The 16,086-nt window shown below is 44.7% G+C and overlaps 1 protein-coding gene and 1 long non-coding RNA gene across 2 annotated transcripts in view; one reads left to right on the top strand and one right to left on the bottom strand.

Moving 5' to 3' along the window:
- Nucleotides 1–739: 739 nt before the first annotated feature.
- On the bottom strand, nucleotides 740–14,450 carry LOC132379648 (uncharacterized). The gene is made up of 4 exons (XR_009507500.1): nucleotides 14,390–14,450; nucleotides 12,589–12,676; nucleotides 1,849–2,004; nucleotides 740–1,138 (listed from the first exon to the last, which is right to left on the bottom strand). It is a non-coding gene; the product is annotated as an uncharacterized LOC132379648 (long non-coding RNA).
- Nucleotides 13,984–16,086, top strand: part of inpp5f (inositol polyphosphate-5-phosphatase F) — a 249,684-nt gene continuing 247,581 nt past the window's right edge. The window contains exon 1 of the mRNA XM_059947816.1: nucleotides 13,984–14,237. Coding sequence (XP_059803799.1) covers nucleotides 14,141–14,237 — 97 coding nt within the window. The 5' untranslated portion in view covers nucleotides 13,984–14,140. The remainder of the gene's footprint in view (nucleotides 14,238–16,086) is intronic.

Here is a 16,086-nt window from a genome sequence, read left to right as displayed (position 1 = left end):
GTCGTTCCATTCAAGCGTCAAGTGTATTTCTGTGAAATGTGCCTGGTTTTCTTTCCTATATGCTTTTGTTATGCTTTGGATTTTCAGCACCTATGGATTTACATTTCCAGATGAATGGCAAATTTGAGAAACATTTGATTGAACTGTTACCTTGAAGTTATTCTGTTGATTATTAAATAATATTTAGACTGCAGTAAGATTGATCATCTGTTGTCTGATTATTCAGAGATCCTGATATTTACATCTGACTCATTAGGTGTTTGTCATATTCACTTTACATTCACAGTTCTCCTGCTTCCCAAGTTCATTTGAAACTTACCTGGGTCCCACTACCCTCTCTTCCATTAAACTCACGAAGACCCTAATTCCCCTCTCAAACATAAGAGATTCTGCAGATGCTTAAAAATTCAGAGCAACACACACAAAATGCTGAAGGAACTCAGCGGGTCAGACAGCATCTACGGAAATGACTAAACAGTTAATGTTTCAGGCCAAGACCCTTCTTCAGACCAAAAATGTCGACTATTTACTTATTTCCATGGATGCTGTCAAATATCTGCCAATCCAGCACAAACAAATGACCAGATGTTTAAGATATTCTGAGTAACACAGTATTATATTTTTAATTAAAAAAATCCTTGATCTGTGTGGTTAGGATTGAATTTGCCATTAAGAGCATTCATTTCCAATCAAAATGACAAAATAAAACAGATTAGATTCCATTCAGGTGTAAGTTGATTTATTTGTTATTTATATTTATTCTGAGCAGTGGCTCTGTTTTCTGTCCAAGCAAATTTAATACAATCTGATGCTAAAATTCTGACAGTGGAATTAACAAATGAAATTGTAAATCCCACATTTTATGACTATCCATCGACAAAGGAATATTTCTCACTTTGATGAGGGAGGAAAAGACAGTATGGTCATATTTAACAAACTGTGTTCAGTAGTTTCAGTAATGGTCATATTGGCCTTTAGATGATTGCCTCAATTGGTTTTCATTTCTGTGCTGATCAAAGAAGACATTTCTGTTGAAGAATGGAATGTGTTCCTTCGCAGGCTCCTCTTGGTATCAATCAGAGCACAGAAGTGACAAGAGTCCTTGACGAGGATGTCTTGGACCCAAGGTGTGGAGTATCTGAAGCAAGGATCAAGCACAAAGCAAACGCTAGACAAAATCATTAGCAAGGCTTACGATTGAGCACTGAACCTATGTGCAGGTGTTCCTTAAATACTCAATTCCTGGTGCCCAAAACATGATTATCTATTGACGGGAATGACCTAAGCCCTTAAAAAGTCCACGCCAGCTATCCATACTCTGGAGAATTGGAGTGTTTAAGTCTCAGAAGCTGGCACGGTTGGGAGAGTCCCAACCCCTTTAGATGACTCCTGATGACCCTGGTTGGTCGCAGAGGAGGTGATGGTAATCATGGATGAGAGACAGATCCAGGATGTCTCCTTCTGGCACGCAGCACCTTTCCTCTGGTCCAAATCCCTCCCAGTCCACTAGGAACAGCTCTCGTAAGCCCGGGCCACTGATACCTCCTCTAGATAAACTCCAGGTTCCTGGCAACCCCTGGATGTGCAGTCATTCTTGACGAATGTCCCCATTGCAACAACCTGGCACCAGGTGGAACTTGGGACGAACAGCTGACCTGCAGGACCGCTCTCAGGAAGCTCCCCTCGGGCTTCGTGAACAAGAGTTGATTCCCCAATGAATTGGTGGTAGGCTGCTCCTCTATGTCATGGTTTGTCAAACTGGCGGGACAGGGCACCTGATTCTTAGAACCCTGTCATTAGGTCAGCATGAAATTAAACCAGTTAAAAAACAAAGACCACCTGACCTACCTGGAATTCAGCCTCTTGGACTCCTGAATGTAGGTCAGGTTCTTTCAAATGATAAAAGCATTCTCTGGCCAGTGTTGCCATTCCTCCAAAGCTGACGTAACCACAAGAAGCTCCTGATTCCCAATATCATAGTGCCTCTCCGCCAGGGATAGCTGCCTGGGGAAGAATGCACACGGGTGCAGTTTAGTGTCTAAGGGTGATCACTGAGACAAGACGGCATCTATTCCAGTGTCTGAGACATCCACCTCCATGGTGAAGGGAAGGTCCAGGTTTGCAGAAACCAAGATGTACACTGTAGTAAACCACTGTTTAAGCTCTGCAAAAGGAGATTCTGCTTCAGTGCTCCGTACTACAGGGCTTGTGGATTTCTTAGTTAGGACTGTCAGCAGAGCTGCCTCCAAGCTGAAGCTCCTAATGGACTTTCAGTAGAAGTCAGCAAAGCCAAAGAATCATTGGACCTGTTTGATACTGGATGGTGGTGGTCGGTTTCTGACTGCCTGGGTCTTGGTAGGGTCCACCTTGAGATAAGCATTAGAGATGATGAAAGTCAAAAAGGAAACAGTCATCACATGAAACTTGGACTTCTCCAGCTTTTTTTAAATTAGTTTTTTAATACATTTTACAAATTAAAAAACCCCAAATCACAACGAGGAACATTAATACAGTGCAAAATTAAGCATACAGTGACAATATGATACAGAGAAAGAGAATTTTAAAAAAAGCACCTAAATTGAAGACAAGTAAACTTAGTATCCTCCCCAAGCCCCACAACACAAGAAAAAACTCCAGACCAACCACAACACAATATAGAGAATATGAATCAGGACAATCAAACTCCCAGACTGTGAATACACTCAGCAACAGAGGATAATAATGCCTACTACCAGAAAAAAAAAGGGAGCTGAAAGCAAGGGACCGAAAAGAAAAGAAAAACCCTAGTCAAGAGGAAGGTTATGAAAGTACTCAATAAAAGGTCCCCAGACCTTATGGAACTTTAGGTCCGAATTAAGAACTGAATAATGAATTTTTTCGAGGACCAAGCAGGCCATAATGTCGTTAAGCCATTGAGCATGAGTGGGCGGGGCAACATCTCTCCATCTGAGGAGGATCAAGCGTCTAGCCAGGAGAGAGGCAAAGGATAATATTCGGCATTTGGTTGGACTCAGACGTAAATCTGTCTCGCCCCAGAAACCGGACAAAGCAATTAAGGGGTTTGGTTCTAGGTGCTGATTCAGACTATACGATAACGTAGTGAAGACATCTTTCCAAAATTTCTCCTAGGACAGAACCAGTACATATGAATGAGAGAGGCCTCGCCCCTCTTGCATTTATCACAGAGTGGACTAATGTCAGGGTAGAATCAAGATAGTTTAGATTTAGAAATATGGGCTCTATAAACAATTTTAAACTGTAAAAGGCAATGGCGAGCACAAAGAGAGGTTGAGTTAACCGATTTGAGAATCGAGTCCCAGCTCTCATCAGATAAGGAGGTATTTAAATCATGCTCCCATGCCATTTTAATTTTATCCATGGGGGCCCGTTGTAAGGCTGCTAATTTATCTTGAATAATTGATATTAAACCTTCACCTAGTGGATTAATGGAAAGAAATAAGTCCATAGCATTTCTCGCAGGCATTTCAGGAAAGTTAGGAATTAAAGGAGCAATAAAGTGTCTAATTTGGAGATATCTAAAAAAATGAGCATTGGGCAGATTGAACTTAACAGAGAGCTGCTGAAAAGAAGCGAAGCGATTATCAATGAAAAGATCTTCAACGTTTAATGCCCTTCCTATACCAAACCTGGAATGCTGAATCGTACGTAGTAGGTAAAAAAAAAGGTGATTATGTACGACAGGGCTGGAAACGGAAAAACCATGGAAACCATAGCATTTCCTAACCTGAGCCCATATACGCAAAGTGTGTCTAACAAGAGGATTAGCTATTAATCTGGACAGATTGCTAGGGAGTGCAGAGCCAAGAAGTGCAGAGATAGATAATCCTTTAGTGGAGCTCAACTCCATTGCCACCCAATTAAGGCACTCGGGTTGGCCATGGAAGAAAGACCAAAAGGTAGCACAATGTATATTAGCTGCCCAATAATATAAACGAAAGTTAGGTAAAGCCATGCCACCCTCTTTTTTAGGTTTTTGGAGATGGATTTTATTAACTCTAGAGCGCTTATTCTTCCACAGATATGACAAAATAATAGAGTCTAAGGAATCAAAAAAGATTTAGGAATAAAAATTGGGATAGATTGAAATAAGTATAAAAATCTGGGGAGAACATACATTTTAACAACATTAATACGACCTACCAAAGACATAGATAGAGGTGACCATTGTACCAGACTCTGTTTTATAGTATATGAAAGACTGGCAAAGTTTTCATGAAAGAGATCTTTAAACTTCCTTGTGACTGTAATTCCAAGATAAGTAAATTGATTATGGACTACTTTAAAAGGGAGATCACAAAAAGTTAACTCTTGTGCTTCTTTATTAATTGGGAAAAGTTGAACTTCTCCAGCTTGACGTACAGTCCATGGTCTAGATAGCCTCTTTAACATGTCTCTGATGTGAGCAACGTGTTTCTCCATGGACTTCGAGAAGATTAGGATATCATCCAAGTAGATGAAGGCATTCTTATGGAGAGTAGCCCTGAGCACGTTGTTTATAAAGGCTAGAAAAACAGCTGGGGCAAAGGCATAAGCAGGTACTCATAGTGCCCTGTTGGTGTACTGAATGTTGTCTTCCACTCATCACCTTTCCTAACACAGACCAGATTGTTGGCACTCCACAGGTCTCATTTTGTGAATAACCTCACCCCTTGGAGAATCTTGAAAGCCGTATTAACAAGAGGAAGGGGGTAGCGATTCTTGGCTGTAATGCCCTGTAATCAATGCACAACTATAGGTATCCACCTTTCTTTTGTAAAAAGAAGAAAACTGCACTGACGGATGAGGTGGAGGGCTGAATGAAGTCCATGGCAAGAGTTTCCTTTATCTACTTCTCTATGGTACTTCCCGCCGGGCCTGAGAGTGCATACAAATGACACTGCGGAGAACCAGTACCCGGCAGCAGGTCTATGGCACAGTCGGTGTGATGGAAGAGTCGAGGCCTTTCCCTTGTTGAAGACCTTCTCTAAGTGGTTGTAAACAGAGGGAATTTCTACTGGTTTGGGTGTTGCTGTCTCTTCCCGACCTTCATTTGAGGACAGCTCCTGAGACTTCTGTGGTAACGGTCTGATTCAACAGGCTTCAGAGTCCTCTCTCTGAGCTCACAAAGTTCATCCATAGAAACAATGGCCAAATCGGAGTCCGACTCCCCATCTGTATCCTCAGGCAATGGCAGCAAGGTGTGACACAGGGTTCTTGCATCTCCGGGAGTAGGCTTCAAGGATCAGATGTAAAGGAGTCTTTCCCTGCCTTGAGACCTGGTGGCTGGTTCCCTTCAGCAAGTCTCCCAGACTGCGTGGGCATCTCCTTGGTCTTCTCCTGAACTAGAAATTCCTTTTCTCTAGTTTCTGTGGGATTCTGGCTGGACTGTGTCAGGACTCGCATTGTCCCATTGAACCGGCTTGTCCGCTCATGAGGACTAGTTCTCCAGAAGGTCTCAGGTTCCTTTGCAGTGAAGCCTGGCCCTTTATAGGTCACTGGTCACGCGGGAGTCTGGGTGTCGGAACACCATGCTACAAACAAAGCCTCTTACAATGACTGGACCAAGCAATGATTCTCCCCTCTCTCCAGTCCATGGATGGGTTAAGCTGAGACAGTCGCTCTCCTGGGTCAAATTCTGAAGTTTGATCATTTAGTCAGCCGCTGGCCGTCATCCGGTCAAATCTTCAATAGGCAGTCTGAGGCTCAGCTGGTCCCAGCGGGGTGATGGAATACCTTCCTCATGGCAGCCATGAACTCTTCCAAGCCTATGCAGAACTGACCGATGTTCTCAATGCATGGTGGCCCAAGCCAGGGCACCTCTAGTCAAGAGAGATAATGAAGGCCACTTTTCTGCACTCCGAAGGGAACTGGGGTGGTAGAAGTTCAAATACTAATGAGCATTGGATGGAGAACCCGCGGAAAGAGGCCGGATTACCATCAAATGTCTCCGTGGTTGGAAGATGCATCGGCTCTGGGGCGGGACAAACTGGTTCTCCCAAACATCGCTGGCCTCCTCCTTGCAAAAGTTGACCAATGGCCGCCTGGAGGTCGTGAATCTCCGGGCCCTGTCTGGAAATATCTTCGCTGTGGCTGGTCACAGCGGACGATAGACTCTGATACCCTGCTGCGTCCATGTTGGCGAGAGTCCTTGACCAGGATGGCTTGGACCCAAATGCTGGTGAATCCGTAGCAAGGATCAAGCTGGATTGAGAGCTGAGCACAAAACAAACCCTTGACGAAATCATTAGCAAGGCTTACGTTTGAGTGCTGAACTTCAGTTCAGATGTTGCTTAAATACTTAATTCTTGGTCCCCAAAACATCAATTAACAGGAACGTCCTAAGCCCTTAAAGAGGCTACACCAGCCATCTGTACTCTGGAGAATTAGAGTGTTTAAATCTCGGAAGCTGGCATGGTTGGGAGCGTCTCGTAACAACAGATGAAGTGCTAAACCCCATGCAAAGTGAGGCTACATTAATTATGCCTTGGAAATGCACCTTCAGGGGTTGAGCCTCTCCCATTGCATGAGGACCAGATTCTTATACATTTACACAACAGTCCTTCTTCAGCTAGTGTAAGTAATGTTGCCAACTGGTGCTTGGACAGTTGAGAGTTGCTGTTTTATGTCCTGTTGGTCATCAACGAACTATTTTTACACAGCCTATAACCACTTTTTGTATGTGCCGCTGGCAGCCAAAAGCCAGACGATGTATTTCACCCAGCTGGATTTGAATAATACTTCAATGACATGTTGCTCCATAATCTGGGTTGGCTACAGCATGATATTCGGGAAGTATGACGGATCTTTCTGATGACACATTAAACTTCAGCCATGACTGCTCTCTCTGGATGCAAAAGGTTACATGTCACTAACTTGAGCTAGGGCAAGGGAATGACCCTAAATAGCCTCAACAATCACAAAGCTTGTATTACTGGAAAGCACATTATAAGTCCCTTGCTTTTGTGGGAACCTGCTGCTTATAAATTGCCTGTCATATTTCAACATTTCAACAATGACCACACCTCACAACTACTTCATTGGTTGTAAGTGGAACGCCCTGAGGGAGACACGAAAGGCAATATCAGAATTAGAATCAGGTTTATTATCACCGGTATGTGATGTGAAATTTGCTAACTTAGCAGCAGCAGTTCAATGCAATACATAATCTAGAAGAAAAATAATAGTAACAAATAAGTAAATCTTATTCAGTATACTTTATATGGTACAGTATATGTATATTGAATAGATTAAATAGATTAAAAATAGTGCAAAAAACAGAAATACTATATATTAAAAAGTGAGGTCGTGTCCAAGGGTTCAATGTCCATTTAGGAATCAGATGGCAGAGGGGAAGAAGCTGTTCCTGAATTGCTGAGTCTGGATCTGCAGATTCCTGTACCACCTCCCTGATGGTTGCAAAGAGAAGATGACAAGATGGTTGTCACCGTCTTGATGCACAGCTTCTTGAAATGTCCTGAATGGAGGGGAGTGTTGTATCCACGATGGAGTTGGCCATGTCTACAACCCCCATTGCTTGTGTGGTCCTGTGCCTTGGAGCCTCCATACCAGACTATGATGCAACAAGTCAGATTCCTCTCCACCATACATCCATAGAAATTTGCACAGCCTTTGGTAATATAGTAAATTTCCTCAAAATCCTAATGAAGTAGAGCAGCTGGCCTGCCTTTTCCAAGATTGCATCAATCTGTTGGGCCCTCTGAGATGTTCAGACCCATTTTTCCACCACCGAGGATTAGTGCAAGAACTTCTGCTTTTCAGATGTTCACAATCAATTCCTTGGTCTTGCTGATGTTGAGTGTGGGATTCTTGTTGTAACATCACTCAACCAGCCTATCTGTCTCATTCCTCTAATCCTCCTGGTTGACATCTGGGGGATTTTACTAACAGTGAATTTATAAATGTTGTTTGAGATGTACTTAGCCATGAGTGCAGAGAAAGTAGGGCAATGGGCTAAACAGATATCCTTGAGGTACCCCCTGTGTTGATTACCATTGAAGAGATGTTATTTATCTGTACTGATGGTGGTGTCCCAATGAGGCAGTCAAGGATCCAGTTACAGAGGCCCAGACAATTAATAGAAGGTTGGTGACCATTAGAAGCTTAGTGATCAATACAGTGGGAATGATAGTATTTGTTACTACAGTTTACAGATTATAGATACAGTAATGTGCAAAAGATTTAGGCGCACGCGCACACACACACACACACACACACACACACACACACACAAACACACACACACACACACACACACAAACACACACACACACACACACACACACACACACACACACACACACACACACACAGAGGGAAAGGGGAATAATGATTGGGAAAGAGGAAGGGAGAGTGGAGAGAGCAGGAAGCACTAGAGAGACATTCTGTAATGATCAATAAACCAATTTTTTGGAATCAAATGACCTTGCCTGGTGCCTTTGTATCTGAGTCACCACCACCCCCACCGGCACTCCTCCTCTGCTACCTGTCCCGCACCCCTCCTGCAGCACTCCACTCTCACCATTCCCAACATCCTTTGCTCCAGCCAGAATTACAAACACGTTCTCCGCTCCACGCCAACAAATGTGGTACTGTGTAAAAATCTCAGGCATCCTAGCTATATACTGTATGTGCCTTAGACACATTATTATAGGAATAATTGCAATACCAAGACGACTTTGAACACTTTGCACAAAAAAGGTTTTGTTTTATTTTTGTTCTAATTCTGTTCTTCCCTGCAGAAATTGTGCATATTTTTAAATAAATTTATGTTTTTTGTTGGCCCTTCAATATTTGATAGGTTTCAATGAGATCCCCCCTCATTGTTCCAGTGAGTACAGGCCCAGAGCCATCAAATGCTCCTCATTTATTAACTCTTTCATTTCTGAGATCATTCTCATAAACCTCCTCTGGATCCTTCTTAATGCCAGCATATCCTTTCTTAGATAACACTGCTCACAAGACGCAGTGAAGCCTCACCAGTGCCTTATAAAGCCTGAACATTACATCCTTGCTTTTATATTCTAGTCCATTCAAATGAATGCAAACATTGCATTTGCCTTCCTCACCACAGACTCAACCTGCAAATAAACCTTTAGAGAATCCTGCACAAGACTCCCAAGTCCCTTTGCACCTCATATTTTTGAATTTTCTCTCCATTTCGAGTTGAGACCCTTCTTCCAGACTGCTACATAGGGGGAGCAGTGAGAGGGAGTCTCACAGAACTCCCACTGAAGTGAGGAGAAAAACTTTTTCAAAGTGGGAAGACCTTGAAGAGACTTTGGAGTGAAGCAGCAAAACGGAAACGCAAGAAACTGCAGATCAACAAACAAAATACTGGAAGAACTCAGTGGGACAGGCAGCATCTGTGGAGGGGAGCGGACAGCAGATAACTTAAGTATGATCCTGGAGTGGAGACTTCATCTTGTGACTGAGGATGACTTGTTTCCACTTCAGTTCAATGGGTTCAGGAATGACATAAAAGTTACCAAAAGTTACCCTAAGAACATATAAAAAAATACAGAAGTAGTGCAAAAAGAGTCAGATAGCGAGGTAGCATACATTGAGAAATTGGATATCGGAAGGGAAGAAACAGTTGGTAAAATGTTGAGTGTGCATCTTCAGGTTCCTGCACCTTCTCTGATGGTAGTGATGAGAAGAGGGAATACCCTGGATTATAGTGAGTTATAATGACAGGTAACAGGGCACCCAGGATGACTCCTGCGGACTGCAGTCTTGGTATGGTCTTTCATTGACACTGTTCTGGTTATTATTCTATTATTGGATTTATTGAGTATGTCCATGTGGTGAACTACATATACCTGTCTGGACATGCTCCCTCCCCCCCTCCCCCCCCCCCCCCGCTGACTGCTCCTGTGGCTCCTCCTACTGACCCCGGTATAAAGGCGATTGAGGCCTGAGCCTGGCCCTCAGTCTCCAGGATGTAGCATGGTGGTCAATTGCTGCTTGTTCTTTCTTCCAGTCAATAAAAGCCGATATCTCGCCTCACGTCTCAGAGAGTTATTGATGGTGCATCAGTCCACAAGAAAATGAACCTCAGGGTTGTATATGGTGACATAAATGTGCTTTGATAATAAATTTACTTTGAACTTTGACAGAGCATAAGTGCTCTGCAAAACAACCACTTCACCTGCATCTGGGTTCTCCAGTGTACAAGAGACGACCCCGTTGTGTACACACTGGAACAGATGTACAAATTCTGCTTCACCTGGAAAAGAATATTTGGGTCCCTAGATGGTAAGAAGGGAAGAAGTGAAAGGACAGATGTTGGATTTACTCAGGAAAAGAGAGGAAAAAAATCATGCTCCTGACTAATACTTTGCAGACGGTAGAAGAATGAGATGCTGTGAGATGAATCACTTTCTTTGAGATATCCAGCTTCTGACTTGCTTTTATAAGCACAGTATTTACAGAATTTGGTTGCTCTCAAAATTCAAAAGTACATTTAATATTAAAGTAGATATATGGGCTTTCACAGTAAATACCAAGAAACACAATCAAATCAATAAAAACTGTATAAAAAGGCAAGACAACCAATGTGCAAAAGACAACAAATTATGCAAACACTAAAAAGGAAAGAACAAATAATAATAAGAAATAATTAAGTAAGATTTAATGAGAACCTGAAATATCCCCTTGAGTTCGGGCCAATTTTTTGACCACATGAACACACCCCAGCAGTCTGATAGTCAGTGATACCTGATAGCACACCGGTCAGCACCTTCCATTCCCCTGCAAATGCATGAAAATAGATTGGATGGTCAATAGCTGGATGTGATTTATTTTCTATGCGGATTGCCTTTGTAAGATATGCAGCACTGTGCAATCATTTAGGCACATAAAAAAGCTAGGGTGCCTAAGACTTTTGCATAGTACTTTGTCATCATGGATTGCGAGGAAAGGATATTGAGAATGCTAAGGTATAGGAGTCTCAGGACTCACACCACTCAGGTTCAGGAACAGCTACTACCCCTCTACCATCAGGTTTTTGAATCAAAGGGGATAACTTCACTCAACTTCATTTGCCCCATCATTGAAATGTTCCCACAACCAATGTACTCACTTTCAAGGACTCTTCACCTTATGTTCTCAATATTTATTGTTTATTTATTTATTGTTATTATCTCTTCTTTTGCATTTGCACAGTTTGTTGCATTCTGCACTTTGGTTGAACCTCCCCCCATTGGGTGGTCTTTCATTGATTCTGTTCTGGTTACCATTCTATAGATTTATCGAGTATTACCACAAGAAATGAATCTTGGGGATGTATATGGTGATATATATGTACTCTGATAATAAAATTTACTTTGAACTTTGGAATGCCATGGGTGGGGTATAGCAAAGGTGGCAGAGAAGGAGTGCCAAGGGTGGGGAAAGGTGTGGGTACAGACACTCCCTGAGACACCAGGCAAGGTTAGTTGATTTCAAACAATTAGTTTATTGATCATTAGTGAATGCCTCTCTGGTGCTTCTCGCTCCCTCCCCTCTCCCTTTCCCTTTTTCCAACCATGATTCCCCTCTCCTAGTCCACAATAGAGACCCATATTTGAATCAGGTTTATCATCACTCAGGTATGTCATGAAATTTGTTATTTTTTTGCAGCAGCAGTACAGTGAAATACATAAAATCTCTACAGTACTGTGCAAAAGTCTTAAGCACATATATGTAAGACAAATAAGACATATAAGACAAAAGGCTTAAGCTATATATATGTGTTGCCTGTACTTTGGCAAATTTTCCCATTGCTAGGTAGATGGCACTGTTGTTGCTGTACTGAAATACTGCAGAGAGAGGAATGACCCGTTTTAAGTCCAGCACTACAGCAATGGCATTGGCTGGATTAACTTGATTTATTGATTTATTAATTCTGTCTATAAAAGCTTGTATGTATGTAATGGCATCTTATCTTTATGTGTCCCTGCTGTTACTCTTAACATTCTACTAGGTAGCCAGAAGAGGATTTTCACTCTTCAGAGAGGATTTTGACCAGAATTGAGCACAATTACTTAGGATGTTAGTTTGGTCCACTACTGAGGGACTGACGTAGAATTGATCCTGCCATTTGTCAAGACAGGATGTTAAACGAAGGCCCACCTGCTTTCCCATATGTGAGGAATGCAAGGGAGTAGGAGCATGAGAACCCATACCACCAGTTCCAGGACATTTATTACCCCTCCACCATTGGGCTCTTTAATCAGAGGGAATAACTTCACTCATCCCATCACTGAACTGTTCCTACAACCTATGGACCCGCTTTAAAGGACTCTTCATCTCATGTTCCCAATAGCTATTGTTTATTCTTTGTTGTTATTATTTCTTTTTTTTGTATTTGCAGAGATTGTTGTCTTTTGCACGTTGTTTGTCCATCTTGTTGGGTGCTGTCTTTAATTGATTCTGTGGTGTTTCTTGTATTTCTTGTGAATATCCACAGGAAAATTAATTTTCGTGTTGAATGTGGTGACATATAGATACTTTGATTATAAATTTACTTGAACTTTAAGTTATTCCTGGTGTTCTGATCAATATTTATCTCTCATTAAAATGGATTACCTCGACATTGACACGAGATTCTGCAGATGTTGAATATCCAGAGCAACATACACAAAATGCTGGAGGAACTCAGCAGGTCAGGCAGCATCTGTGGAAATGAATAAGCAGTCAACATTTCAGTCCAAGATCCTTTACAGGACAGGAAAGAGAGGGGAAAGATGGCAAAATAAGAAGTTGGGGAGAGGGGAAGGAGGAATCTAGGAGTGATGAATGGACCATTGGACCACAGGAGACAGGGAATGTGGAAGGACACCAGGGGGAGACACTGGGCAGGTGAGGAGAAGAGGACTTTGCTTCAATGAATGGGACATGAAAAGTTCTCGGCAAATGAAAATCACTCTTTTTTAAAAAAATTAACATTTCCTTATCCAAAAGATTGAACGGACAGTGTCTCAAGTGATTTTCCAAAAAGTATTACTGAATTAAAAGTATGTTTTATTGTATTAAATATAACTACAAGACAGCAGTAATGTTGATTAAAATAATAAAACATATGATAGCTACTTCAAGTTTAGTGTGCTGTGTTACAGACTTAATGACACTTTCTGCTCCTTTGCACATTCTTCAAATCTAACACAGATCCAGGAAGAAGTATTCATGAGAAAGAAAACATTGACCTTGCTGTTCTTAAGACTACCTAACAGACCCCACCCCCTTCTTGAGGGGCCTTCTCTAAAATAATTATATTAACAAAATGATAATATTAAATATAATATTAAAAAATCAGAAATTAAAGTTCAAATTTCAAAGTAAATTGATTTGTAAAAGTACATTTCAGCCCGAAATGTTGACTGTACTTTTTTCCCCATTGATGCTGCCTGGCCTGCTGTGTTCCTCCAGCATTTTGTGTGTATTGCCCGGATTTCCGGCATCTGCAGATTTTCTCTTGTTCGGGTTTAAACTTGATTCTGATTATTTTCTTGAGGGCATTCACGGTAAATAGAAGAAACACAATGCAATCATTAAAGAAAGCACCTTAAAGCACGGTCAAACAATCAATGTGCAAAAAAAACGAAAGAAAAAAGTAAATAAAAATAATAAATAAGCAATAAATATTGAGAACGTGAGATGAAGAGTCCCAGAAAGAGAGTACATTCGTTGAGGGAACATTTCAATGATGGGGTGTCAAATTGAGAGAAGTTATTCCCTCTGGTCCAAGAGCTGGATGGATGAGGGGTAGTAACTCTTCCTGATGTAAATCCTGTACCTTTGTTCTGATGCCAGCAGTGAGAAGAAAAACTAAAATGTTATGCGGGTGTACTTCAGTCACAGGGCCAACCGGGCAAATACAGTCCTGTTACCTTTAATCCGGCCCGCGGGGCTATTTTTGGGGAACAGTGGAGGGTTGGCTGGCTCCTTTAAGGGGCGGGGCAGGGCTGGGCGGGTCGGTGACGCCACGGGTCACGTGGGCCGAGTGGCTGCAGGAAATTAGCGATCGGGAAAGGAGTGGGGCATCGGCAGCGCCGGTGGACCCGGGAGCAGCTGCTCTGGCATCGGTCAGCGCTCCCCGATCCCCGTCCCCCGCCCCAACATGACCAGCCGCTGACCAGACATGGAGCTCTTCCAAGCCAAGGACCATTACATCGTGCAGAGCGGCGAGGAGGCGCTCTGGTGCAGCCGAAAGGACGGCTCGCTGCAAGTTCGACCCGGTGAGATTGCACGCTTGTTCCTTCCACAGTCCCTCCTCCCCTTCCCGTCTTCCACAGTCCCTCCTCACCTTCCCGTCTTCCACAGTCCCTCCTCACCTTCCCGTCTTCCACAGTCCCTCCTCACCTTCCCGTCTTCCACAGTCCCTCCTCACCTTCCCGTCTTCCACAGTCCCTCCTCCCCTTCCCGTCTTCCACAGTCCCTCCTCACCTTCCCGTCTTCCACAGTCCCTCCTCACCTTCCCGTCTTCCACAGTCCTTCCTCCCCTTCCCGTCTTCCACAGTCCTTCCTCCCCTTCCCGTCTTCCACAGTCCTTCCTATCCTTCCCGTCTTCCACAGTCCCTCCTCCCCTTCCCGTCTTCCACAGTCCCTCCTCACCTTCCCGTCTTCCACAGTCCCTCCTCACCTTCCCGTCTTCCACAGTCCCTCCTCCCCTTCCCGTCTTCCACAGTCCCTCCTCACCTTCCCGTCTTCCACAGTCCCTCCTCCCCTTCCCGTCTTCCACAGTCCCTCCTCACCTTCCCGTCTTCCACAGTCCCTCCTCACCTTCCCGTCTTCCACAGTCCCTCCTCACCTTCCCGTCTTCCACAGTCCCTCCTCACCTTCCCGTCTTCCACAGTCCCTCCTCACCTTCCCGTCTTCCACAGTCCCTCCTCACCTTCCCGTCTTCCACAGTCCCTCCTCACCTTCCCGTCTTCCACAGTCCCCCCTCCCCTTCCCGTCTTCCACAGTCCCCCCTCACCTTCCCGTCTTCCACAGTCCCTCCTCACCTTCCCGTCTTCCACAGTCCCTCCTCACCTTCCCGTCTTCCACAGTCCCTCCTCACCTTCCCGTCTTCCACAGTCCCTCCTCCCCTTCCCGTCTTCCACAGTCCCTCCTCACCTTCCCGTCTTCCACAGTCCCTCCTCCCCTTCCCGTCTTCCACAGTCCCTCCTCCCCTTCCCGTCTTCCACAGTCCCTCCTCACCTTCCCGTCTTCCACAGTCCTTCCTCACCTTCCCGTCTTCCACAGTCCTTCCTCCCCTTCCCGTCTTCCACAGTCCCTCCTCTCCTTCCCGTCTTCCACAGTCCCCCCTCACCTTCCCGTCTTCCACAGTCCCTCCTCACCTTCCCGTCTTCCACAGTCCCCCCTCACCTTCCCGTCTTCCACAGTCCCTCCTCACCTTCCCGTCTTCCACAGTCCCTCCTCACCTTCCCGTCTTCCACAGTCCCTCCTCCCCTTCCCGTCTTCCACAGTCCCTCCTCACCTTCCCGTCTTCCACAGTCCCTCCTCACCTTCCCGTCTTCCACAGTCCCTCCTCACCTTCCCGTCTTCCACAGTCCCTCCTCACCTTCCCGTCTTCCACTGTCCCTCCTCCCCTTCCCGTCTTCCACGGTCCCTCCTCACCTTCCCGTCTTCCACGGTCCCTCCTCACCTTCCCGTCTTCCACGGTCCCTCCTCACCTTCCCGTCTTCCACGGTCCCTCCTCACCTTCCCGTCTTCCACGGTCCCTCCTCACCTTCCCGTCTTCCACGGTCCCTCCTCACCTTCCCGTCTTCCACGGTCCCTCCTCACCTTCCCGTCTTCCACGGTCCCTCCTCCCCTTCCCGTCTTCCACGGTCCCTCCTCCCCTTCCCGTCTTCCACGGTCCCTCCTCACCTTCCCGTCTTCCACGGTCCCTCCTCACCTTCCCGTCTTCCACGGTCCCTCCTCACCTTCCCGTCTTCCACGGTCCCTCCTCCCCTTCCCGTCTTCCACGGTCCCTCCTCCCCTTCCCGTCTTCCACGGTCCCTCCTCCCCTTCCCGTCTTCCACGGTCCCTCCTCCCCTTCCCGTCTTCCACGGTCCCTCCTCCCCTTCCCGTCTTCCACGG

The sequence above is a fragment of the Hypanus sabinus genome, chromosome 22 (assembly GCF_030144855.1).
Source record: "Hypanus sabinus isolate sHypSab1 chromosome 22, sHypSab1.hap1, whole genome shotgun sequence".
NCBI classification, from domain to species: domain Eukaryota; kingdom Metazoa; phylum Chordata; class Chondrichthyes; order Myliobatiformes; family Dasyatidae; genus Hypanus; species Hypanus sabinus.
The sequence above is the reverse complement of the archived record's forward strand: the minus strand, read 5'-3'. Positions and strand labels throughout refer to the sequence as shown.